The sequence below is a fragment of the Micrasema longulum genome, unplaced genomic scaffold (genome assembly GCF_059751315.1).
Source record: "Micrasema longulum isolate JH-2025_06_02 unplaced genomic scaffold, ASM5975131v1 h1tg000214l, whole genome shotgun sequence".
In the NCBI taxonomy this organism is placed as follows: domain Eukaryota; kingdom Metazoa; phylum Arthropoda; class Insecta; order Trichoptera; family Brachycentridae; genus Micrasema; species Micrasema longulum.
This window is the reverse complement of record NW_028277419.1, coordinates 133,882-160,400: the sequence shown is the minus strand read 5'-3', so window position 1 is coordinate 160,400 and position 26,519 is coordinate 133,882. Positions and strand designations below refer to the sequence as shown.

The 26,519-nt window shown below is 31.4% G+C and overlaps 2 protein-coding genes across 2 annotated transcripts in view; one reads left to right on the top strand and one right to left on the bottom strand.

The window, feature by feature from the left end:
- Positions 1–340: 340 nt before the first annotated feature.
- On the bottom strand, positions 341–14,095 carry LOC148283659 (uncharacterized). Its single transcript, XM_088243470.1, has 11 exons — positions 13,512–14,095; positions 12,442–12,681; positions 11,081–11,322; positions 10,199–10,997; positions 9,531–9,712; positions 9,205–9,439; positions 8,263–8,473; positions 7,501–7,733; positions 4,240–7,401; positions 3,130–4,110; positions 341–1,613 (listed from the first exon to the last, which is right to left on the bottom strand). The coding sequence occupies exons 1-11, from the start codon at positions 13,737–13,739 to the stop codon at positions 1,299–1,301; spliced, it is 6,828 nt and encodes a 2,275-aa protein (XP_088099596.1). The 5' UTR covers positions 13,740–14,095; the 3' UTR covers positions 341–1,298.
- Positions 14,096–17,945: 3,850 nt separating this feature from the next.
- Positions 17,946–26,519, top strand: part of LOC148283657 (uncharacterized) — a 50,639-nt gene continuing 42,065 nt past the window's right edge. The window contains exon 1 of the mRNA XM_088243471.1: positions 17,946–18,726. Coding sequence (XP_088099597.1) covers positions 18,291–18,726 — 436 coding nt within the window. The 5' untranslated portion in view covers positions 17,946–18,290. The remainder of the gene's footprint in view (positions 18,727–26,519) is intronic.

Sequence of the window (26,519 nt, the reverse complement as noted above, 5' to 3'; positions counted from 1 at the left end):
AAAAATGAATTTTTCAATAAATCACCAGTTGGATATTTCGTTTAAATTTTTGTCCCCTTTAGCAAATTTGATTTTGACCTTACTTATCTCAATTTTATATTTTATTATAGAAATAAAATACCAGTTATACTTTAATCCACAAATTTGGAAAAACCAGTGACCAGTTTCGTCTTTTAATTATATAATAAATTAATTACAATGAACTTCCATCAAAGATTTTCACTTACTGACTTGAATGTTTCAATTTTATGTTTATGGCCATTTTTGGCTCAACAAGGTGAAAATATGATTTTCCATGCCTGCCCTCAAAATACCCAAAATAAAAGACGACAAATCATTATTTTTATTTCTTTATATTTGCAGTTATTCCAATAAGAATTTTGGGCCATTGAAGTTAATAATTATAAGAAGCAGCATCAATATCTAGAGTTCTACAATATATTGTAGAGAATACAAAGAAGCATGTTACCTAAAATAACAAATTTCACTGTTATATTATGTACTAAGGAAAATGGAATTACACCTGTAATATAAAGGTCTTTACAAAAATAATTAAATTTGATTGATTTTTAAGATGATACATGGATACAAACATATATACATACTATTTGATAATGTTTTTCTTAAGCCAAAACACTTATGGAATGATGTTTTAACATAAAGTCTATAAACATACATTCACACATAAATTTATAACATACTTATCACATAATTTCAAATTCATTGGTAAAACTACACTGAAAGAACATAACTAGCGGGATCAGTTGAATATTTAATATATTAACGTACATATACATACATCATGAGTATACTTCTTGCCATGTCGACAGAATTAGTACACATTTCGCAACGAATACAGTTATTTTTAAAGCTTCTAAATAATACAACATAAAAAAGGAATACCACATAACATTTTTTAATCGTTAAAGTTACAGCTATAAAAACAGAGACAATAAATTGCATAAATAGAATTCCATTAACATAGAATCATATAAAAAAGAACTTATTTCATAAATATAAAAATAAAAGGTACCTGTAAATTTATATTAATGATGGCCACCAGTGATCACTGAGTATGTACTTTTTGTAATAAATTTATATATCATAATAATTAGGAACAAACTATTGCAACAATGAAATTATTTACAAATAAAATGAAAATGTAAAATAGTAATTCAAATAAAAAAATGTATCAAAAACTTAAACTGAGCAAATATACCATAATATTGATATATTTATTTTAAAATTACATTTTTCATCGCCAAGGAGGCAATTCTGTCTTTAAATATGTTATTTGACTACTGGTCGAGACTTTTGGTTCGCCTTTCAATTTTTACGTTGAAAAATTTATGGAGATTATCTTCGACATATTGCGCGATTGCCGGGTTGTCAAAAAGATTATGGTTAAGGAATTTATGAATGTTATCGCTAATGTACTGCTTCACTGATGGTTTCTCCATGAGTTGATTTTGGATCCTGATCGCATCTTCATCCGTTACATGGTCTACCAAGTTGTCGCTGAGGAATGTAAGAGCAGCAGGATGCTGCAGCAATCTCTTCTGTATCTCTACAGCATTGTCTTCTGACATTTGGCCTGGATCTTCGCAAGGAACCTATTTGGAACAGTCAATGTTTAAAAAATAATAATAATGACTGAAATTTTGAATTAAGATTTCTTAAATATAGAGATAATACATTGAAGAGGAAAGTTGTGGGAAAAAAAATAGTTTTTAAAAAGATATATAAGCATTTAATCTACAGATGTCATTGAAAGTCCAAATCTTGATATAATCTGGAAATTCAAGTGAATTTTGAAGTACCTACATATTTACGTACATTATTACTTAAATAATCAGTACAATATTTTACCATGAAAAGATGATTTACAGAACTAAAGTTGACATTTTGTGTATTTAATTATATCAGCACATCCTTAAGAACCTGTCAGCTGACAATTCTTGGAAAAAATCATACGATAATGGGCGATTTCCTATTTTTGAATGAGCAATTTAACAACAGATTAAATCAGTTAATAATTATTTTTTCTAATGATTAACAAAAAATCATCTATCCCATCAATTTTAAATTAACTAACTTTTCTTGTCAGCCATAAAGGAATGTCAAATTTAGTTGATTATACAATGTTTTACATGTTTATTTTATTTTATTTATTAGGGATATCAACACTAAGTAATAATACATGTAAAAAAAAATATGACAAATAAAATATACAGAGAATAAAACCAATGACAGATATACACAGAAATACATTAAATACTCGTACAATACATGCTAGTGTGTTTGTGTTAGTATAAGTGTGTGAGGGTGGGTGAGTGGGTGTTATAATGGAATGAGGGTGGACATGTGTGTATTATTATTGCACAAGTGTCAAAAATATAAATACATATTATAGAATTTAAGAGATAAGATTATTTTATTTTTATTTTACTACCATAAACGGCAAATCTGCCTTTTACAAAAAATTATAACACTAACATATTTGGCTTAATATTAAAAAAAAAAAAAACATGAATTAAAAATAATACAAGATTTATAAAAAAAAAAATGATGTATATATATATATATATTAGAACTTAACTATAAGCACCTGCTGACGAACTGCATTTTATGCAGTTCAGTAGGATTTGATAATTTATAAGTTAATTTTTGTATGCTTTAGATAAATAAATAAGAATAAATGTTTTGAGTATGTCCAAATGCTTGCAGACTGGCTGGATTTCCTCCCTAGGGAGTTATTCACATTTAAATTTGTTGCAACAGTTTGTTTTTCCTCTCTGTTGCAAAAAAATAAAATAAGTTAATTATCTTTATAAATTCTCATTATTTACTCCCACAGTGTTGTGCGGGATTAGCTTTATATTTTGCCCCGGCAATGTATTTCTAGAACTGGTTAATATTGGTAATCTGACAGTTATGGTAATAAAACTATCCGGCTTCTCCACAGAACTTATTTTTTAATAATTCAAGAAAATTCAGCGAGCTAAAAAGACATTCGTTTTGGAAATACTAAGTTATGTTTTTAGAACTCAATGTAGAATATTAATTTACAATAAATACAGGATAAACAAATACATATAATATTTTTTTATACTACATAAATAAATTTACCCTTTCAACATGATCTTCAATGATGTCAGTTTTGATCACAGAATCCTCTTTTATAATATCCTCATCTTCTGGTACATTGTTTTTGCTTTTCTTATGTGGAACATTGGGACTAGCCATTTTTCGTTTACTTCCTCTGAGTGGGACTTCTTCGTCTCCACATTCAGGCTCCTCCAATACAACACACTCCGGAGAAGGTGGGAATTCTACAACACCCGCATCAGCTTGTGATTCAACATCTTCATTGTCAGCAGTTGAATCAAAACTTTCTTCTATCATTAATCTTACAGTTGAAGAATCATTAGCCAAGTTTTCTTCAGTTACTACGTCTTTTTCGGGAGAATCATCTTTTTCAAATTCTTGCAAAGGATTGACAGTGTTTTCTATAATCTCTTTGTCTTTGACAATATCAGTAGCTTCACTCTGTTCTGATGATTTTTTTTTTAACAATTTATTTTCAAGGGATGCTAGTGCTTTTTTCACGGTTTTAACTTTAGGAAACTTTATGGGTAGTCTGTTTATCTTTAATTCTGTTAATTTTGCTAGATCTCCAATGGTGGATATCTCATCCTTAATGTCGTCCAGGAATGAGTCTTTCCACATGGTTGATGACAATTCCGATGCCACCTCGCTTATTGAAAGTGTACACTCACACAAACTCGGGTAAACGGGAAGAGTATCATCGAGCAAGCAGAAGTCCGTAATATCCATATCTTGCTGCGTATCAGTATCCAAGGAACAAACATCAGAGAGAAGAGAGGTTTTAGTTAGGACAGTGTCCAATATCAACGCAGCTATGCTTCCGTCTGTTTCCATCTTCTTAACTAAACATTTAACGACCTTGGGTGATTTCATAAAACTGAATTCGTCCTTATGGTTCCTGGTCTTAGCCTGTGGAGACCTTACCCCCGATACATTTTCTATGTATTTTTGTACTTTTATAGAAGTTGAAACTGGTGGATCGTGAAAACTTACTCTTTTTTTCTGAAAAAAAACGAGCAAATTAATTTTTATTTTATTCACAATATATATCAACTATATATAATACAAGTTATATTAATAAACATAATAAAATTCTCAGATACATATTGAAACAATAAATATGTAACTCACTTTACTGGAAGGGGAGAGAGTTTGATCGTCAAGAATTTTCTTCAAAATCGGTCCAGCTGGAGAAGCGTAAGGCGACGGAAGAACTTTACTGAATTCCAATAGTTCTGAATCTTCCCGTTTCTTATTCCGAGTATCTAAACTATTTCCATATGTGTTGTGTAAATTTTTGCGGGCAATAGTTCCTTTGGGTGACATATTATTTTTATCGGAACACTCTTTATTATCTAAATCAATTTTACATAATCCTAGCATTTGGGCAGCCCTTCCGTTGATCCTACTCATCATCGGTCGATTTTTCTTTTGATCCAACATACTGCTGGGACTAGATACTGCAGATGCAGGTCGAGGTGGCGAAAAATTACTGTCAGAGATAGAGGGTTTTTCGGGAGAAACTTTTTCACTTATGAATAAATCAGGAGAAGAAACTTTCTGCAGTGGTTTGACCGGAGATGTTACTCTAACGTCTATAACTTTTGCTGGTGAAATGCATTCTTTATCGATAGAGGAAACTTGATCTTCCACAGTTATTTCTTGCTCAACCCTTTCTGGGGAGGATGTGCCAGGTATGTCTACGCATGCTTCATCTTCCATACATGTTGTATCCTCGGATAAAGTAACACTCTTGATAGGTGAAATATCGATTGTGCTATTTAATAGCTCAGTGTTTCTATCTTCCACGTCTTCTTTATGTGGGGAGGATAAAATAGTTGCAGTAAGACGACTACTAAATTCTTCGTCATCGGATAATTCAATAATGTCTGAGTTATCCTTCACAATATTATCATTTGTCTTGAGATCATTTTCAGCTAGTGCTTCCTTTGAGTCAGCACCGTGCATTTCAATTGGTGCCTGGTTGCCTAAAGATTCTTCGCGATCCATTGGCTCTGTATCAGCTTCCGCTATTTCTTGTGTAGATAGGCCAGCTGAAGATTCATTCTTCTCAGACAGATTATCACAGTTGGAATTCAAAATAGGCAATGTATCCATTTCAGCTAATTGTTCCGAAGATAAGGTAGCATTTTCTTCATATTCTACTATGGTAACTGCAGAAGATATATTTTTAGTGACATTTGGAGGACTTTTGTTCACTTGAACTTGAAGAGTTACTGAGACATTTTGAGACGTAGCTGTTTCGGAAAAAGAATCATAATCATCTGAAACAGGAATCTCATTCTTCTCTAATCTGATACCAGACTTTGTTGTTTCTTCTAAATGATTTGTTTCTTTTTGAGTTATTTCACTGGAAGGTGATTTAATCTCCTTAGATTTACGCTTTGGCGTTTCAACAAAAGGTGCGAGGACATCATTTACAACTATTTCTTCACCAGACAGAATTATTTCCTCAGAATTGATAACGTGAATAGGTTGCGAATTGACTACAGTTGCTGGTGATATTATATTCTTTATTGAAATTTTCAATCTCGCCACTGAAATTCTTCTCGGCACCTTTATTGAAGATGAACTTGAATCCTGAGAACTTTCAATAACATCTTCGGATTCAGGTAAGGTTGGCCCATTTTCACAATCAGAAATAACGATAAGAGACTGGTTGTCAGTGGAAGTGTTTTTACTATTATTTATAATAGAATCATTCAGTGAAATTATTTCTACAGGCTCATCTACATTATTCAATACTGAAGCTGGGCCAACATGTTCGCTGGAAGCTTTCGGGGTTGTAGACCCATCCGTGACTTCCTCAACTATGTCAGTAGAACATGTTTCGGCAGATTTTTTGACTGAAGACATTCTTTTTCTTTTTTTCACATTCTCATCATTTTTTTGACAAGCTGTGTCTTGTCCACCAATGCTTCTTCGTTTGCTTTTTTTAAGAGTATCACTAAAAATATCCTTGGCGGGATGCCCCTCGACCGTATCAATTTCTAATTCTTTCATAAGCCTCGATTTCTTCTTTTTAATTTTGGTAGGAGTGATTTCGCTATTTTTATCATCAGGTTGGGACTCTTTAGTGTTTGGCAGTAGGTTATCTTGTATGGGATTAGATTTGTTGGAAATGGGAATAATAGAAGCGATTGTGATTGGTCTATCTTCAATGACTGATGTCGACGCCCTTCGCTTTCCCATAAATCGAGAATCATCAGGATCAAATTTGTTCGGTTTCCTTTTCATTCTAAGTGGACGTTCAGATTCAGGAAGAGTAGGACTAAGTGGATTGCATGGAGGACTAGATAACCTATTAGTAGATACTTCTCTTAACTTTTTCATATTCATTTCTAGCCTGGATTGGATAGAATTCTTTTTATTCAGTCTATCAATCAGTTTTGGACTATCTGATTTTGCAAGTTTTAAATCAATATTCTCTATATTTGCATCATTGATTTCAGGGCTGATATTTTTTTGCAATGTTGGCTTTTCCTTCAAAATCTCAGTTACCTGGCAAGTATTCAAATCTTTAGCAGAACCAATAGAAATCGGATTAGGTATATTTCTAAGAACTTTTTTAGCTGAAGTATCTTCAACGTTATTATTAGTCGCTAATTTGTGAATTTGTTTCTCAGGAACTGATTTAGTATCCTTAAGATTTTCTTCTCGGTCGCGACTCCTGGAAGAATCACTTACACCTTCTGAAGTATAACCAACGGGCTTCCAAGGTTTCATACTGTAGTCATCTTGAGACTGGGACAGATCTTCATAAAGGGCTGGGATATTTTCACGACGCCGTGTAAGCACTTCCTTTTGATGTTCTGTTAGTTTCTTGGGATCAAATTTCCATGATGGTTTAATAAGAACAAACTCATCGTCTGACTTAGTTTTCTTAAGCTTACCATTCTTTGAACCTTTCGGTGTGTCTTTATCCTTGTTAATTACTTCTTTTTCTTTGATAGGCGTATTTTTTACTGCGCGATCAGGGAACTTAAAGGATTTATCATCTATTGTAGATGTTCCTAGAATTTTCTGAATTTTTGAAGCTGTGCATTCATCAATGGTGGAATTCTTCGTAGATGTTTCATACTTTTTTAATAGTTGATCCAGTATACTGTAACATTTACTTTTAATCGAAGGAGTGTTATTACGTTTTAAAAGTTGTGATATTATATCTAGAATTGATTTGTTGAACTTGGTCTTGAACACTGGGATTGTGAAATATGGCAATGTGTCCAATAAACTCTGAACATATAAATCCATCTGACATGCATCCCATTTCTGAAAAGAAAATCGATTAAAATTTTTAATTATTCTAAAAACACACCATTGTTTTATAACATAATATTTTATCAATTCTTTATAAATGCCATATTTTACCTGATTGATCATAAAGAGAATTGACCCAAGCATCTTTTCTGACACTTTAAAAAGGAGTTGAACATACGGAGGTGTCGCTCTGCGACTGTTATACGCAGATAATATTGCTCCTACCGCATCAGTAACTTCACAAATACTAATAACAGAAACATCCGTCACTTCCATCTTTTCCACATGACTTAAAAGATTTTGGATCCCCTCCAAGGCTGGCGTAATATAAGTTACATATCCAGCTAGAAAATAATATACATACGATTGAATTTTAATGTACAAAAATTCAAAAAAATATACTGAGTAATACAAATTACAGCCTCATATTACTAAAGAAACATCAATAATTTACAGTCAGCTAGCACTTGTAACTTCATGTAGAGCCCATTGATAAAAAAATGTCAGAATTACAGAAATTATTGTGTGAAATTACTCTATCTCACATAACATAATATTCGAAATCCTTATCTAAAATATCTTCGGTTATACTGATTTGTAGAAAGTCTGCATTATCGACCGAAAGGGATACCAACAGATCTTGAAACAAAAATGTAACGAACGGAAGAAATTTTATAGGAATTATTGTCTCTCCGGCCTTACAGTGAAAACAGATGAAAAACCATAGACACCAAGATTACAGAGAGTGGGACATGAAGTTGAGTCTTTCAAATGCCAGCATCAACCGTAAACATCTCAGTAGCCGATTATAATCACGGGCTGATTTCACAGAGTAAAAATGGAGACTCTTTGCTGCAACTGCGTAACACTTACCAGGATGATCTTCCAGTCTTCTCTTTATGATGGATGGTAGAATACACATTGATACAAGACATCTGGAAGGATGATCCAGATCTTTAGAAGAATTCAGAATCGTACTGACGATATTTTCATCAAATAAATCGTTCAAATTTCTTTTCAGAGTCGAAACTTTCAGACCCATAAATGTAAAGAGCTTCTTCCATGATGATGCAACATGCACTATCTGTAAATAATGTATAAAAATAGAATAACGGTTAGGTAAATATTCGCACTAAAGAAATTTCCATGTTTGAGCGAAATAAACAATACAGTTATGTGTGTGAAATAAAACCCTGGATAAGTGTTTTTAGTTACTTACTCGTTAAAAATTATTAAAAGGGAAATCGAGATATTAGTACTTTGATGTCCACTGGTTAGTGGGTTTGCCTACCATGCCTGAGATCCGGATTTAATTCAATATTTGCAATATTTTACAGTCGCCAGACTGGCGTCCGAAGCACATGTCGGATCCCTTTATCTTCATGTAACAGACTATCAAAATAAGCCGCGTTTAGTATACCAGTCAGTGCCCTAGGCACCATTGGGTAGGGATAAGGCAATAACGATGTTTTTTTTTAACACGTAGTCATCAATATCATGTCTCTCATTTAAGAAATGACAATTGTCAAAATCGTGTATCTTATTTAGGAAATAACGGCTGTAGCCGGCAGTCCAAAAGACAGTTATAGCCTACATGAAACTGAAGTAAGTAGTCTAATCGGAAGTAAAATATTCAAAAAAATAAGAAAGTAATGATATGTGTGGATCCTATGAGAAAAACGTGTCCCGGAACGTGTTTAAAAAAAAAAGATAAAATATGAAAGTTTCTTCTTTACCTGAAGAATTCGGTAGAATTATGCTATGCGTCGAACTAAGTTGCAAATTTAGTGCTCATAAAGTAAGTTTCATACAAACCTTTGGGTTTGAGATGTCCTGGTTCAGTAGCCATACGAGAACAGCATTGCAAATATCTTTATTGAAGATATAGTTGTCGCAACACATATCTTCTGCAAGGTTGCACCACAGTGCGGGACAGTGACCGATGTTAGACAGTTTAGGTAAAATCCATCCGCAGAAAGCTATGACACAGGCGTCCAATCCTGCGGTAGTCAAATTTGAAAAAGAAAATAGTTTTAAATCCATCGAGTCTCTGCAAATGAAAATATAATAACAGTTATTAAATTTTGTATTACGGTGTAAATAAATAAATAAAAAAACAGTTATCACATATACATACTAACCTTTTGTAAAGTGATGGTGATAGCAAAAGTAATATAAGTGACTGTATCGGAGTGTGCTTTGATTCATCATTAACGTTTACTTCGTTTAAAAAACTGCTTGTATATCCTTCTTTAGTATTAGCCACTATCGGTAAAATTTGCCTCACTATTAACTCAGCCAGTTCCGCATTATCAGATGATTCCTAAAAACATATTTAAGAAGTGCTCATCTATAATTCAATTAACATCAAATTATAATTATTATTATTATTATTTATTATTATTTAAATCTTAAAGTAGGGCACACATATCATACATATTGTTATGTGTGTTCTAATAATAACATTGCCAATATATTTAATTTATAAATTGTTTATCACATATGTCTTGACCATTATTTTAAATTTTGATATGTTTTTTTCTTCATAAATATTTTTTTCCATTTCGTAATACTTTTTAATTGCTTTAAATAAAATTGAATTTTGTGACTTTGCCTTTTTTCTAAATGGAAGTCTAATTTTGTTCTTTTCTCTAGTATTGTGATCGTGTTCATGCTGGTTCCGATCAATTTTTTTCCAAAATTCTGTTTTTTTATTAGAGTTTATAATTTTATGAACAAATATCATTGTATTGTAAAATATTCTTTGTTTATATGTTAATAATTTATTAAGTTACTCAAAATCTCTTACCTTCGTCAATTCTTGAAGTGACTTTAATATATCGTCAAATGTCTTCGACAACTCCTCAACTTTGGAAGAAACGTTTATAAGAGAAGTCCAAATACATCTTGTTAACTGATTGAAATCTTTTCTCTGAGATTCATTCGCTTCGGATAAGTGCTCACTGATCAATATTGTTATTTTCTCAGCAACAATGATCCAACGCTCTGGAGATTCTTTAAATGTGGTAACATTCAAAACTGATTCGGTTATTCTGGGGAAACTATCGCCGATGCATCCGAGGCACTGTGCCTCGTGTCCAAAAAGTTCCACAACAGCTTTTAATGTAAAATCTTGCAATTTTTTAAATACTAAACCGGGAATGATTTCTTCTTTTTTACCTTCTCTTTTTTCGATCTTCCTGTCACATCCGGTGCAGAAATTTAAAAATGGATACAAGTTTGACTCTTTACGAATGTTGATTAGATCTTTGATGACTATAATGAAATTCCACCACAAATCAAATTTTACAATGGCTATTTCTTCCGACTTGGCATTATTTACAATGAATGGCGCAGTTAGCAACTTAATTGCTTTGTAGTTGACGTTATTGTTAGCGATGAACATATCAACTATAAGTTTCCAACAGACAAATGATTCTTTTCTGCTTTTTTCTATTTTGAATGTGTGCTCTAGCACAGGAAGTAATCCATTCAGCAAAGAGCCATTCTTTTTCAGATCTTTCCCGATGAGCCTTATCATGCAGCAGAATTGCCTGGACCACAATTCATCGGAGCTTTGGAAGAGGCGTTGTATAAAAGCGGCATATCTAAAAAAGAGGTATCATCTTGTAAAAGTTAAAGTAACATTGACACACATTATTTATGTACTGAAAATATAATACAAACATACATTTCTTTATCTTTAATATTATTACGAATGATCAACCATTTGGAGTTGTTTTCATAGTCAATTTGATTCAACTCTGGGAGTATGTTTTCCAAAGCCTCCAATGCGACTTTTCTATGAGCATTGCCAGGAATGTACAGCATTGGGATGAGATGTGAGAACCAAGTATTCAGGCCATCAGCCACAAACTCACTTCTCTTGTTCTGCGGAATAACTCTCAACCAGTTCAGAAGTAACTCCAATATCTAAAAGAAGAAAAATATTGACAACTAAAAATATAGCCGCAAACAACAAGGTTTTTTATATTTTGTCAAATTAGTTCACTGCATAATTATCAATCTTTCTGTACTCGAACCCACATACAAATTATTTTAATGCATTTCGCAAAATCGCTCATCAGATTGTGGCTTACCTCTTCATTCGGATTCTCAAAGCACACTCTTTATCCATAATACCATCCACAATTCCTCTTTCTTTACAAACTAATATACTGTACGTGCGGCCCAACTGTGGAATCATCTCCACTGTCAAGGATGTTTCTACAGCAAGTTTAACTCTCCCTTCCCGGAGATGTTTAGCTAGTACACATGGCATTTAATAACTTTAATGTCTCTATAAACATAATAAATTCTGGGTTAATATTTTCGGTATTCCTCCGTTATACATTTAAGTATGAGATAAAATACTTTTTAATGAATAATTAATGCTTATTGCAGAAAAAGCATTTTATCAAAAGTCGGAGATAAATTACCAATACAATAGAATATTCACCAATGTGTCACATGTTGCGGAGTGTGAAGTGAAATTGTCTTGCACACTCTTTACTTCTCACTCTCGATACTACAGGTATATTCGGGAGCAAGAGAGACAATTGCACGCGTCCCACACGCGAACAGCAAAGTTTCCGGTACTTCTGTCAGACGCAAGTTAGCAGCTCTCAGAGTTTTGTCGGAGCAGTTCTTTCGAGCGTGGACTAAAGGTTTTTTCGTGTTTTTAGCAATTAGATTTAAAATATTATCACTTTTGACTTCAACTATATATAAATGAAGCAATTGCCTATGAATATTACATTTTTCCGGTTTAAAATCTTTAATTTTTTTAATGTGTAATGACTAAACAGCACCGTAACGCGCGGATGTTTTTGGCGCAGTAAAGGAAAGGTTAAATCACATCTGATGAAACATTTCTTATCTCTTCCTCAAATACTACTCTCTTTCTATCCATTTATTCCTTTTTTCCTATTGAAGACTAGTATCAATATTAATTTGGATAGTTGGTTGGACGTAATTGCCATTTGTCGTTAGACAAAAAATTAATAGAGATGAAATAACCAATGTCATATTTTATTTTCAAACTTAACTTACCATTTTTTTAGTCAACAGATCAATGGTGGGCATGCTAAGGTACTGTATCATGAGGGTACAGATATTCTGAGGATACGAAGTCACCACCCTAAGCAGGCACGAGTCAGGGTAACTAATTAGTACATCCAGAGAGGACTTTTGGACACTCTGCATTTGGTGCAGTGGAGCAGTCATGATCAGAAGATCAAATATTGTGTTTGCAGTACTCGTCAGTTTGGAAAATTCTGGATAAGTTCCATCCTGTAAAAATAACATATATAAAATCTACAAACAGCTGAAAAAACACCACAGAAAGTAGTTGCCAAAGGTAAATAAGATACATCAGGCTTAAGAAAGAGACGGTAGGCCAATCGGTAGGTATAATCGGCTAATTTTGGCTTTGTAGAGTCTTTGACATTCATCCTCGTCGACTTGTGCCAGAGATGACGCTCTACAAAGCAGAAGCTAGCCGATTATGGCTGACAGTCTCTTGCTTATGCCCGATGCCTCTTATTTGCCTCCGGAAACTGTAATAAAAATAAAAACTACAATATTCTTATTTTTTTAATATTTCAAAAAACAGTATAACATGGGGTAATTTTAATGATTTGGATGCACCGCTTGTTTTATTTGTAGCATTCGTGGAGTAGGATACAAAGTCATAGAATTAAATTGTATGGCAGTTTCTTGAAAATGTATGAAAAAATATGTATAGAAATATTAATAAAAACGAATTACATTGAATGACTTCACTAATTCATATGAATCAACCAATTATTAGAGAGTTGTGAAAGATTTCCGGTAAACCAGCGGACCAATCGGCAGAACTGACGAAGAAGAAGCCGAAGAGAACTTGAGCGTCACACGGAGAGTAATTTCAGAAATACAAAACTTATCTTAGTGCTATTAATATGATACACGTTATTATTGGTAATGCACACAGAAATTTTTATTGTTATAACCGTTTTAAGGAATAGGAAAAATCATACTTAAATCGTTTAAAAGAAATGAATTCAAGTACGGTTAAAAATAAGTACATAAAATACGTCATAGGTATTATACAAGTTTGTACAGGTAATATGACAACATACCTTGACTTTGTTCACAATATTCTTAATTGTACCCAAGAGAGAGGAAGAGCATTGTATATCGACCAACACGTCATTTTTAAACAAATCCAGGAGTATCTTAACCTTCTCCTCCGGAATGCAGTTGCTTTCCGATGATTGAAGAACATTACGATAGGTTTTAACCTTCAAATGTTGTTTCGAAGGATCTTGAAGAGTTTTGATGTACTCATCCATATTCAAGATGTTCATGTTTAAACAGACATAAGATTTGCAAATTCACAACTTATTACCGCATTACCGGTAAACAAAGTAAAGTTCGCGTGCTTCTGAGATCATAAAACCCAAATTAAGTTCACAACCGCATAAATTTTCCGGAATAACGTTTCTCTCATCTTAATTCAAGCACTTAAATGAGAGCAATTGATGTTTCTTTGCTATTTTACGCGTTAATATAACTGATATAATAAAATAAGGAAAAGAACAACTATTTTCCACCAAACAAGTGACATGCGCGGTTCTGGCGCGAAATTGTGTTGCGCAGGCCATAGAAAACGTAAACACGCTGCCAGCAGCAAAGCTGCCAGTATCGCTATATGTAATAACCTAAAAATAGATTAAAGCCAATATAACGGGGTAGGTTTTAGCAACCTTCCTCGAGTAGGGTTTTATTAATTTTTTTCGTTGCGAAAGTGAAAAGCGTTTCGTAAATTTTAGTTTTGAATAATTAGCTTCAGCGCTGTATTGTGAACATTACATGTACACTAAAATAGACTGGGAATATTAAGAACAATATTGTAATTTTTGTTAAGTGGTTCGCAAAGAAAAAGTGATAACTTTTGTAATTTATTTTGCAATCATCCATGTTGGCTAATTTACTATTTTTTGTGAAAAATGTATTTAACTTTGTAGTAATTCTGAATTTATTACTCAATTGGAAATAGCTCTAACATATATTAAAAATAGTTCTGCATCCAGCCAAGGGATTTATAATTAGATATTATTAATTTATTCGTTTTTTCAATATCCTAAACTGTGCATCAAGTAATAAAACCGTAATAAGTAACCAAGTATGAAATATATTTTTTTTAAATAATTTAATTTGATAATTAAATTAAGGATCATTTTCAAATAATAATAAATAACAGTGCTTGAAAACAGGGATCAAGTTGTGTAGGAGCATGGTTCGAACCTGGTACGAGAATCTGCAACTATCAACAATAATCTAATTTTTTACAATATTTCTATTAATACGATATCTTTATTATTTAGAGAATTGAAATACGGCGTAGGTCTACATATAAAATTTCTGGCATCAAAAAATACTCAAAAAATTCCGCTGCAACTGCAAAATATGTTTTAAGGCGCTACATGAAAACAAGATTATTTTTTTTATTCCCGCGTACGTATATTTATTATTTACATCTAAGTTCAGTGTAGGTATAATATAATTAGTCAAATTAAAAAAAATATATATTTCATAATATATTTCTGGAATCGATACATAAGCATAATTACTTTAACACGTTTGTGACAAAAAAGGTAAGGTAGGAGATCAATTATATATAGGGTGTTCGGCATAACGTTAAACATACGAAAATGGGGAGGAGGTGGGGTCATCTGCTACCTACTGAGCCTCAAAGATTTTACCTAGCCCCCAAGATTTTTTTAATGTTTTTTTTTTTTAATTTTGGAATTTCGTAACTTTCATAACTTTAGCTCCTATACCTTTTTTTAATAGGCAGATCTGATTTTTAATTTTTTTATTAAAACCTTAATGGTTGGTTAGTCTTTTTTAAATTAATATTTGTTCCATGTTATTGCTAGAAACAAAGTTATGGACCCTCAAACATAAAAAAATAGTTTTGCATTGATAAATTTTGCAAAACATTTAACTTTCCGCAAAAGTAGAATTTCGACAAAATGGTCAAGCTAGGTAAAGTAACCACGAATAACTCTGATTTCAAAAAAGATATCAAAACAAACTTTACACGATTAGAAAGCTCGTACTCTAGAAACGTTTTGAAAAAATCAGAAGTCTTCCATGACTTTTAGTATTTTTATAAAGAAGACGCGAAGTTGATCTTTAACTTTTTTTAAACTATCTTTTTATGTTTGAGGGTTCATAACTTTGTTTCTAGCAATAACATGGAACAAATATTAATTAAAAAAAGACCTACCAACCATTAAGGTTTTAATAAAAATTTTAAAAATCAGATCTGCCCATTAAAAAAGGTATAGGAGCTAAAGTTATGAAAGTTACGAAATTCCAAAATTAAAAAAAAAAAAAAAACATTAAAAAAATCTTGGGGGCTAGGTAAAATCTTTGGGGCTCAGTAGGTAGCAGATGACCCCACCTACTCCCCATTTTCGTATATTCAACGTTCTGACGAACACCCTGTATAATAAATATTATATATACTGAACGATCTTTTGTTAAATCACCATTTAAAAAAAACGTTAATATGTGCAAGCGAAATTGAAAAAACCGCTGTTATTTTTAATTTTTATTTTACCTTACATATGCATATATTTATGTTTTTTTGATACAAAATTTTGACCAATCTCTTCTTCTGACCAGTCTGTTTTTTTGGTTGGCTGGAAGGTATTGCTTTTAGCAAAAGGTCCGACGAAATACTTATTCTTTGTAATTGAAGTTTTAAATAAAATAAATAAATAAATATTATGGTGTATTAAGGCGGCTCTACACGCTGCGCTGGTCATTACGTCGGCCAGTACGCTAGTGCGCGTATTGGCAAAGTTTCATTGATGGATTTATTGACACAAATATTTCAATTTTCATGTCACTACATAGTAGTACATTACGGTGCTAAAAAATGGGAATCAAGTTGTGATAGGCGGCGCGGATGAGAGAAATATGAGAAAGATGAATTATGAAATTTCAAAACAATACCCCACATTGTATTTTTTTTGTTTATTTTTCCAGACATATATTTGCATAGAATTTCAATTACAAAAAAAAACACTTTAAAAATACATCTTAAAATTAAGCTATAACATAATTTGGGAAAAATGGCCACAAAGACTTCAACGCAGCGTGAGCCATTCCTTTTTTAATGATTTAAAAGTTCATATCATATAAATATGGTATGACATAACCACGAAGAAAGAAAAAAAAACAAACAAGATTAACATAGAACAAAAGACGGGATTTATTTGCAGTATTTCATTAATTCATTCAAAATTATACAGTTTTACAGATTCATGTACTGATTAAGGTTTTATTTTACATTAGGTAGGAACTATTAGACAGCTCCATCTTCTTTTAAAAATTTCAACAAACAAACAGATGAAGAACATTTAAGAGAAGGTTATTTAGAAGTCTAGGCATCTACAAGGCTTATGACCCGTCAATGGCTGGTTGAAGTGGCCACTTTACACACTGTGTAACATTCACCATTCTGCCTATATTTGAACATCTATATTCCTTCAATTCTTTCATCTGTTGATGTTTGTGAAGTTAAAGAGCTGAAACTTAAAACTTAACCAACCATTAACTTAAACCAGCCATTGACAGGTCATAAGCCCTGTAGATGCCTAGACTTCTAAATAACCTTCTCTTAAATGTTCTTCATCTCTGTTGTAATTTGTTAATATAAACAGCTCCCCAGGGAGTTAAATCCAGTCCTTGTCTACAAAAATTTGGACAAACTCAAAATATTGTTGATATATATTTCAGTTATTATGAAGCCTAATATAAACATTTTTAGACCATTTTATACAAGCTGTAAAAAATAACCTGTGATGGAAAAATGGCAATTGACTTGTGGTAGAGTAGGATTTGAATCTTTTATCCGTGAGTATACAACACTATCACGCGACAACAACCCGGTTTTAGATTGTTTCATTTAATCAGATTCGAGGGTAGCAAGTTAATAAAAACAAATAAATCGTCTTTATAATATATTGCAAAACGCATGATAACTAAAAAAATCCACAAAGGATTTTAACTAGTTTAATTATTTTCTTATTATTAGTTGATGCAAATCCAGAATTTGATGAAATGTCATTTCGATTTTCGTAACCAGTTTATAACCATGTCCATTGATTTCGAAAAAATGTAACTCTTATAATGAATGAACCAATGTATCAAAATACTGAAAATATAAATTAATGCTTGAATTATTAGAAATCACTTAGAGAAAGTAGATTCTTTAGGCTTTTTTAAAACTTTTGAAGTTAGGATTTGCATCCGTCTACCTTTGAGGTACATATGTACATGTTTAGGATTTTTAAATTAACTAAATATTTACTATAAAGGAATGTTCGAAACATAAAAATAAGTGGCATGTTTGATTGATAAACTATTGCAATTTATCAAAATTTTAAAAGTAAGATTTCTGTACATAACAGTGTTACAGGGATTTATTGAAATAGCTCGAGTATTATTTTGATTGAAACGCGAAATAAGAATGGATAATTATTCTATTTTCTCCCGCCTTTTTCACATTCTGTAAGTGCGCCAGCGCGCGCCGTTTTAGATTTTACAGCCAGTGGCATTTGAAGTTTAGCTCGAGCAGCACTTTCCCGCCAAGCGCGCACCTTGCGCGGAAAAACAGCGCGAAACGAAAGTTCATCGTGCGTGTTTAAAATTAATACATGGAAAAGTCCTTCGCCCTTGCGAAACAAATCGATCGAGACACCTTAAATATTATTAAACTTTCTCTGCTATCAGTGTTTGTCACCTGTCAATTGTGAAAACTATTTTATTGTTACATGTTAACTGTGTTTTTTTCAATTAACAAAAAATACTGATTAGATGTAAAAAAAAATAGCTACAAAATGCCGGGAAACGCGTCCAATTACTGGAGTTCTATGGATTTTGGTAGTGAGGAAGAGGAGTCTTCTCTTTCTAAACCTCCTTCTGCACGAGTGTATGTAGATCCTTGGGACTTGGAAAACTACGCGTTTATGAGAAGGCACCTCGGAGATACTCCGGATCCTAGCAGTCCTGCAAGTCCTGAAGGAGAACCGACTTCTTCCAGCTTCTATTATATCCCGTCAGAACAGGAATATAGGCAGGATCTTAGGAAGAATTCAATGCAAAGGACTGTTCTGCACGGAGATTCAACGGCTGCTTTCGCTGGTATCGACGAAGTTGACTTCCATAATGACAACTTCGAGATGCCTTCGGAACAGGGGATCTACTACCATCAGCCTTATGGAGATTATCATCGCGACCGGAAGCTGTTAGTTCCGAGGCCGACGTTTACCTCAGGTATGCAACTTTATTATGTTACCATAATATATTATGTAGTTCTTAAGTGGACGGATGTTTTGTAATTTTCTATTGTTGCTCATACTTATATTTCTGTTTTTATAATTATTCGCCATAAAAAAATACCTTGTGTGGTTTAATAAATGATCAAAATTACATTGAACTTCCACCTAGAAATTTTACTAATTTGAATGATACTCTTTAATATTCATTCCATGTGTTTACTTATGCATAGATGTACATTGTATATAATATAATATCTTTTTACATTAGAAGGTCGTAGCCAGGGGCCCGGTGGTACATATCATATAGAAAATTTCGAATCCAATAATCGGTTACTCGAATCTGCTACGCAATGACTCGATTCTTATTTTGAAACACATTTTCTACCCCATTTCTAAGGCAAAGTGTAAATTTATCAATTATTAAATAGTTCCATGTAAATTTATTAATGACTAAAAATGCTTTTACGATTATTTTTATTTAATTTGTAATTTTAATTTTTATTAGAAAATACAACATAAATTATAAATATAAACAAATAAGTATAAAAATTAGTACATAGGTCCAGTTAAAGTTCTTCGCAAATATAATAGAACATGTTACACGCCAAGGAGAAAATATTATACAAAAAAAGAAGACCACTGTAAGAAGGTGAAGAAAGGGAAATAAACGATGAAAAAATAAAGCGAGAAATAATTATTTTCATAATATTTTTTTTTTTTTTTTTGTAAAAAAGAAATATTTGCGTTCTTATGATTTACCCAAATATTTAATTTTGAGGGCCATTTTCAACGAGTTGTAAATAACTCACTATTAGAAAATGGGAATCAAGTTGGGGTAAAGTGGGATTCGAACCACTGACCTTTGGTCCGTGAGTCCGAGACACTAGCCACAGGACCACAACCCGAATCTTTAAATTAATTGAATAATTTATAATTCAAATTTCAAAAAATATAATTGAATAATTCAAATTTCACTTATGATAAATAATACGAGCATATTAAAATAATATATATTAATTGTACATAGATAAATGAGGGTATTAAAAGCAAACTTAGATATCTCCAACAAAATCGGAAGATTAGTTATTGATGCCAAAATAAACTATACATAAAAACCTACCTACCTAAATAATAGCGTAATTCAAAACGGTCTCTAAATATTGCAAAAACATATTTCAATTATACTACTTGACACCGCAAACTCAGCATTCTCCATTGAGTTAGAGAAGCATATTTAGAAATCACGCCATTCTTTTTTCAAAGTTTTTCGCAAATTTCTCAGTATCCGTCAATGGAGATTTAATACGATTTTAATACCCTCTAATATATCATGTTAAAGTGTTCAAATTATTTTTTTATTTTTGAAGTTATATAATTTCACAGTATAAATATCTAAATGAGAACACAGTACTGATTCCTCGCTTTATTTTTTCATCGTTTATTTCCTTTTCTTCACCTTCTTACAGTGGTCTTCTTTTTTTGTATAATATTTTCTCCTTGGTGTGTAACATGTTCTGTTATATTTGTGAAGAACTTTAACTGGACCTATGTACTATTTTTTATACTTATTTGTTTATATTTATAATTTATGTTGTATTTTCTAATAAAACTTAAAATAACAAATTAAATAAAAATAATCGTAAAAGCATTTTTAGTAATTAATAAATAAAACAATTTAACATTTGATACATTTACTCTTTGCCTTGGAAATGGGGTAGAAAATGTGTTTCAAAATAAGAAACAAGTCATTGCGTAGCGGATTCGAGTAACCAATTATTGGATTTGAAATTTTCTATATGTTATGTACCACCTGGCCCCTGGCCACGACCATCTAATGTAAAAAGATATTATCTTTATATATATAATTCCTCTATACGTGTGATGTCACCGTACTCCTCTTAAACAGCTTAACCGATTTACGTGCGGTTTTCAGAGAAACATAGATCTTTGCGCTGTGCGTGTTCGTAGGTATTAAAATCTTCAATCGAATATGTACAAAATAAGTTCGGAGCATAAATGTTTGATTCATCGATCTACCAGGGTTGCATTCGAGGAGAATGCATTCATACGATACATAAAAATTTTCAAAAAAATTTGGCTTAGTTTAACAGTATTAACAAGTGAATTTTTTTTTTTTTTTAAAAAACCACTGAACTTCGTCATTGGTGCACCATGCCATTGTCGATCGTAATGTTATCTTAAAATGAAAAATAAATAATGTATTGAAATGTTTACACTATTGGGGCGTTAGAACTAGTATTAAAAAGTAATTTATTGGCTTAGATGTGGAAGCAAAGCCAATCAAATGTAAAAGTACAGAATCTGACAAATAGGCTAACTGTTAATGACGCATGACGGTATAACAGGGTTCCGACTGCCCTGCCCTGATCAAAATATGAGTATTGTCATGTCTTACTTATGGCTACTTAAAAAAAACAAAAACATTATTTTGCTCATTGGACTCGATACATTCAACGATTGAAAGAACATCCATACTCGAAGAAATGTACTCGGCAATTTAATTTCAAGTCCTGATCAGCTTGACAATTGAAATGACAGTTTAATTCTTACGATTTCTAAAATACAATTTTTTAGTCTCGTGCAGCATTAATATTTGCCATTCATTTTAAGTAAAATTTATATTTTTGAATAAAAAATCTATTTGTCTTTCAAACTCCACTTTATTTTGGATTTTTAACCAACTAGTTTCAGCAACGCATTTCTTTCTTCGGGATTAATTACAAACAAAAAAATATGTATAAAATTGTACTTATTTCGTACATTTTAAATATATTATTTTAGTCTCTTATTAATCTTGAAAAGGGCAATGTGATGCTCATATTATTTCGTTAAAATTTTAAAAATGAAGTGGAACAATAATATATAATGACACAAACTGTAAAAGCCTTTGATTAATAATGATCTACACATTTAGTACATTTGATATTAAAAATATATAGAGATGGAGTCATAAAATATCCTAACCATAATGATTAATCCGTTTCCTTTACTTTTTTCATCAAAAACAACTCATACAAAGAATTATTATAGGTTAGCGTTGTTTTATCGTAACTATTAAACAATTTTTTTAATATTTTGGGTCATTTTATTATAATATACCCGACTTTCATAGTTAAAGATTAGTATTCGAAGGCTCAATCCTATGTCCTCCGAGTATTTTAATTGCAAAATTAGCTGATTTTTAATCATAGTAAACCATACGTAATCATTTCAGGGTAAATAAATAAATAATTATGGGATTGCCCTGAACTATTATCTATCGTCAACTTCAGGGTGCCTGGAAGAATGACTAGACAGGTGCCACCGTTTTGTAGCAACAATTCACGGACAGTGTATACTTGTAATGCCGTATTAAACAGACTCCATGAACTCGGCAATAGTTATTCCCACGTATCTGATATATTTAGTGTAGTGTATTGTTCCTAGAACAAACCTTTTGAACTTTTTCAAAGATGGTGAATGGTAATTATATTTATTTATTCGTGCATTTCATAATAGATACAGTATTTTGTTTACTTTGCCCAGCTGTATGAAACAATACTTATGATTTTCTTGTTGTATTACTGTGGAATGTTTTATTATTTAATTTGGTTTTTTACATTTATTCTTGAATGAGTTAAACTTTCTACTAAATATGCTGCATATTTTTTTAAATATAAATCTTGTATAATTTTTAGGTTTAATTCTTTTTTATAAATCTTGGGTATAAGGAAGTTTATGTTTAAAAAAAATAAATACTAAGCCAAATATGTTAGTATTATCAATTTTTGTAAAAGGCAAATTTGCCTTTTATGTTAATAAAATAAAATAAAATAAATAAAAAATTTCAAATATTTTTGTAATATAATTTTTCTTTTAACTCGATGACGAAAGAGGAAACCGAATTAAGATAAGCCCGCCACGTAGTAAAGTGGTTGGCGCGTTTACCTACCAGGCTTGAGGTCCTAAGTTCGATTCCTGGCAGGGCAGACTCAGAATATTTGTTTAAAAGGTGAATCTACACTGCAATGTTTTATCGTTCCTGGTCTGGCGCTTGAAGCGTGGGGCTAATCAACTTACCTTCAATGTAACAAAATATATCAAGTGATTGGAGAATCAATGCAGTGCCTTATGCACCGACGAATGCGGATAGGGACATGATGATGATGAATTATTTATGAAACACAAAAATGCACTCTATTACAAATTACATAAATTATAAAACTTTCTAAATAATAAATTTGGTATCGGCATTACATATTAGTATTATTATGTTTTTTATTCCGTTTTTTATATATTAAATTAATTCTATCATATTGAATTAAATAAACCTGTTCATTACATGATAACGATAGCGAAAGTGTATTTTTAATTAAATTTGGATGAAAAAGTAACATTACCGATAATTTATTACTATGATCACCGGCTATCCCATGACTGAAATTCTACAACTTTTACATGTTTTGCTCTGGGCTACTTTTTGGGTTCGATTAGCACATGCATTGTAAAAAAAGACAATATAATACATGATGAAATTAAATTGAAGTTTCGCTATTATAAACCGTATTGTGGTCCCGTGGCTAGTGTCGCGGACTCACAGATCAGGTTCGAACCCCACTCTACTACAACTTGGTTCCCAATTTAGAGATATGTCGAGTGCATACTATACGAATGTACTTACCAAAGTTAGCATTATTACTAAAAATTTATTAATCACCAAGAGCATAATAAAATATTTTACTATACAGGATGTTCTTTAAACCCTGTCAAATCTGAAACCACAATGACTAGTATAGGCAAGAAGACATATTAGCATATTTAAAAAAATATTTAGAACAAAGAAAATATTTAAAAGTAAAATATTTAAAAAATCAAATGGTTGATTACTTCTGCAGGGGAGAAGTGAGGGGAGCGCGGCGCAGTATTAGATTCCCCCCTCCCTCTCCTTGTTTCTCCCCAGCAGAAGTAAGCATCCATTTGCTTTTTTTTATTGTTTTAATGTGCCAATATGTATTCTTGCTCATACTGATCATCGTGGTTTCGGATGTGTCAGGGTTTAATGAACATCCTGTATAACTAATTAAATGAATAAAACCCATCCTAATGAAATTTTTCGAATTAAAAAAAAGGGATTTTATTTATTTATTATTGTTATTCATCATCATCATCATTTCCTTTCCACACATATTGGTACATAGGGCACTGTATTGAGCCGCAGCTTATTTATATTTGTGAATTCAGAAAAAAAATATTATATTTTAAGCATTTTGAGTGTTCTTTTACTCTAATATTAAAGTTTCTTTTAGTTTTTCCAATGTAGATTGAATCGTAATCATTACAATTTAATTGGTATATCCCAGATTTATTATATCTATGGACTTGTGATTTTTTAACAATGTTCCTATATTATTAGTTGTGTAGAAAGCAGGTTTAATGTTGGATGGTAGGGAATTAGATAATTTTTTTGAAAAAATGTCATTTATATAAAGAATCCGCGTCCATTGCTTAGGTGGGTTTGCTTTATTTATTGGGGGAGTAGAATATAAATATTTATTTACAAGTTTGCGTTTTTGTTTTTGATTAAATTTTTTTTATATCAAAAACAAAAACGATGTGTATTTTATTATGAATAACCACAAAGTTAGTGCTTCAAATATAAACTTTGTAATATATTTATAATTTGAAATTTTACATTTCTAATTTACTTGATTACCCCTATTTCTTTACTCAGTCGACCATTTATGCTATTTCACATGTAAAATTACAACTATTACGTTTATTCAATATATATATATATTTTAAAGCTAGCTAATCAAAAATTAGAATGATCGTGCTTGTATGAGAAGACAGAAGACAGAAGACGCGTGTGGGAGTATGGAATGGAAAAAACAATCGAATCATCTCTGCTAACAATTCTAACACCTTCTGAGAGACAGCGTGATAGTTATTTCATAGCAGGTAATCAATCCTGACTTTCGAATAGTAGATTTTAAAGTGGGCAAGATTCAGACGGATTCTGGTTCGACTCCGGTCGTTCACTGCAAACAAGAATTGTCACAGAAGTTGTTATGGGTATTAGAAAGCCCAACGGCTATGCGAGGTGAAGGTGCATTAGAATTACTCTTGGAAATACTCGTAAGCGCTGAACAAATACAAGACTTGACTCTGTTGATCTTCACAAATCGCGCACAAATCTAACAGGATCGGAGTAAAGCGTTATAATTATTTTTCACTGAAATAAACAACTTATTGGTCAGATAGGTGGGTATATTTTAACTGTCACTGTTATCGACATGTATCGTCTTTTTCATGGGTTCAATTTGCAAAGATACCGCCATGATACTATTACCGAAATAACTGATTAACCAAGTGGAAAAATCGCGAGAAAAGAAGATTGATGAAAAAGATTCAACAAAAGTGACTGCATGTTGAGGTACCGTGCACCTATGTAGTGGTACCATATGTTTTATTTTTATTGTACTACAAATGCAATTTAAACTATGGAGTACAGAAGAGTGACTAGAGATCAATTATTCCTATTTAAACTTATGAAAAATGACGTAAATTGACCTATACTTACAAGTTCTATAAAATATCTTATGCCCATCAGAACAAAACTCCAAATTACATTCAATTTGCTGCTACCCAGGACAAATTTAAGAAATAATGATTTTTTCCATTGAGCACATCATTATTACAATACTGTTTTCTCCTGTACTAAATAAAGGAGATTCCTTATAGGCATTAACAATACGCCTGTTAAATAATATGAGTATGTCACTAAAAACGAATAATCATGATTATGTTTTGTACCTTCTTCAATATTTTAAAAACAACTTGATTTTTCCTCTACTTTCTAAAATATATTTATAAATGTACTTATTTATTATATATGTAATTTATTTTTATTATTTTTTTAATGTTTAATCATTTTTTTAGTTTGATTTGCTTGATTATTGTTTTTTATTAAATCTGAATATTTTATTTGCAGTTTCTGAATTACTAACATTTCTTCATTTTAAAATTTATTTTATTACTGGGTTATTATAATGAGTACATTTAATTAATAACAAAGCTGTGGAAAATGATTATTGACTGCTTTAACAATTTGAATTTAAATGGACCCATAACTTCTATAATTAAGGAAACAAATTGTGTAAAAAAAAAATGCAGGAGTGTTAAAAGTGTTTCTAATAAATGAATGTTTCCATCCCAAAAGTGAATATTTGGATGATGCAATCGAATAAATTAAAATGCATTAAATATAATTAATGTAAGCAATATACACCATAATCTTGTAAAATGTTTTGACTATTTGCGTTTTCTTAACTTTAACTTTGTTATTTACTTGTTTATTATTATTTTATTTTTTATTTTTCATAGCCTTTATTCAATAAAACACAACATTATTACAATATTAATTCATTATAAAGAAAACAAAGTACTAAAATATATTTTGTCCCGATAAACTATTTAATAATAGTTTGTCATCGGGTGCTCAGATATTAGTTTTAATTAATAATTAAATAAAATAATACAGACATAATACTTTATACGTATAAAATAATAAACATATATTATTTTGTTTTTGATGCTTTGAAAAATATAAAAAGAACAAAAACTTAACAAAACCAGATAAAAATGGTTTAAAGAAATATTTTTTTGAAAAGTAAGAAAATAGAGTAAAATAATACAATTAAAATTAAAGAATAGCCATATACTTGGATATATTTTAAATATAGGAAAAAAATATAAACACATGTATAAATAGTGTGTGCTCATAAATGT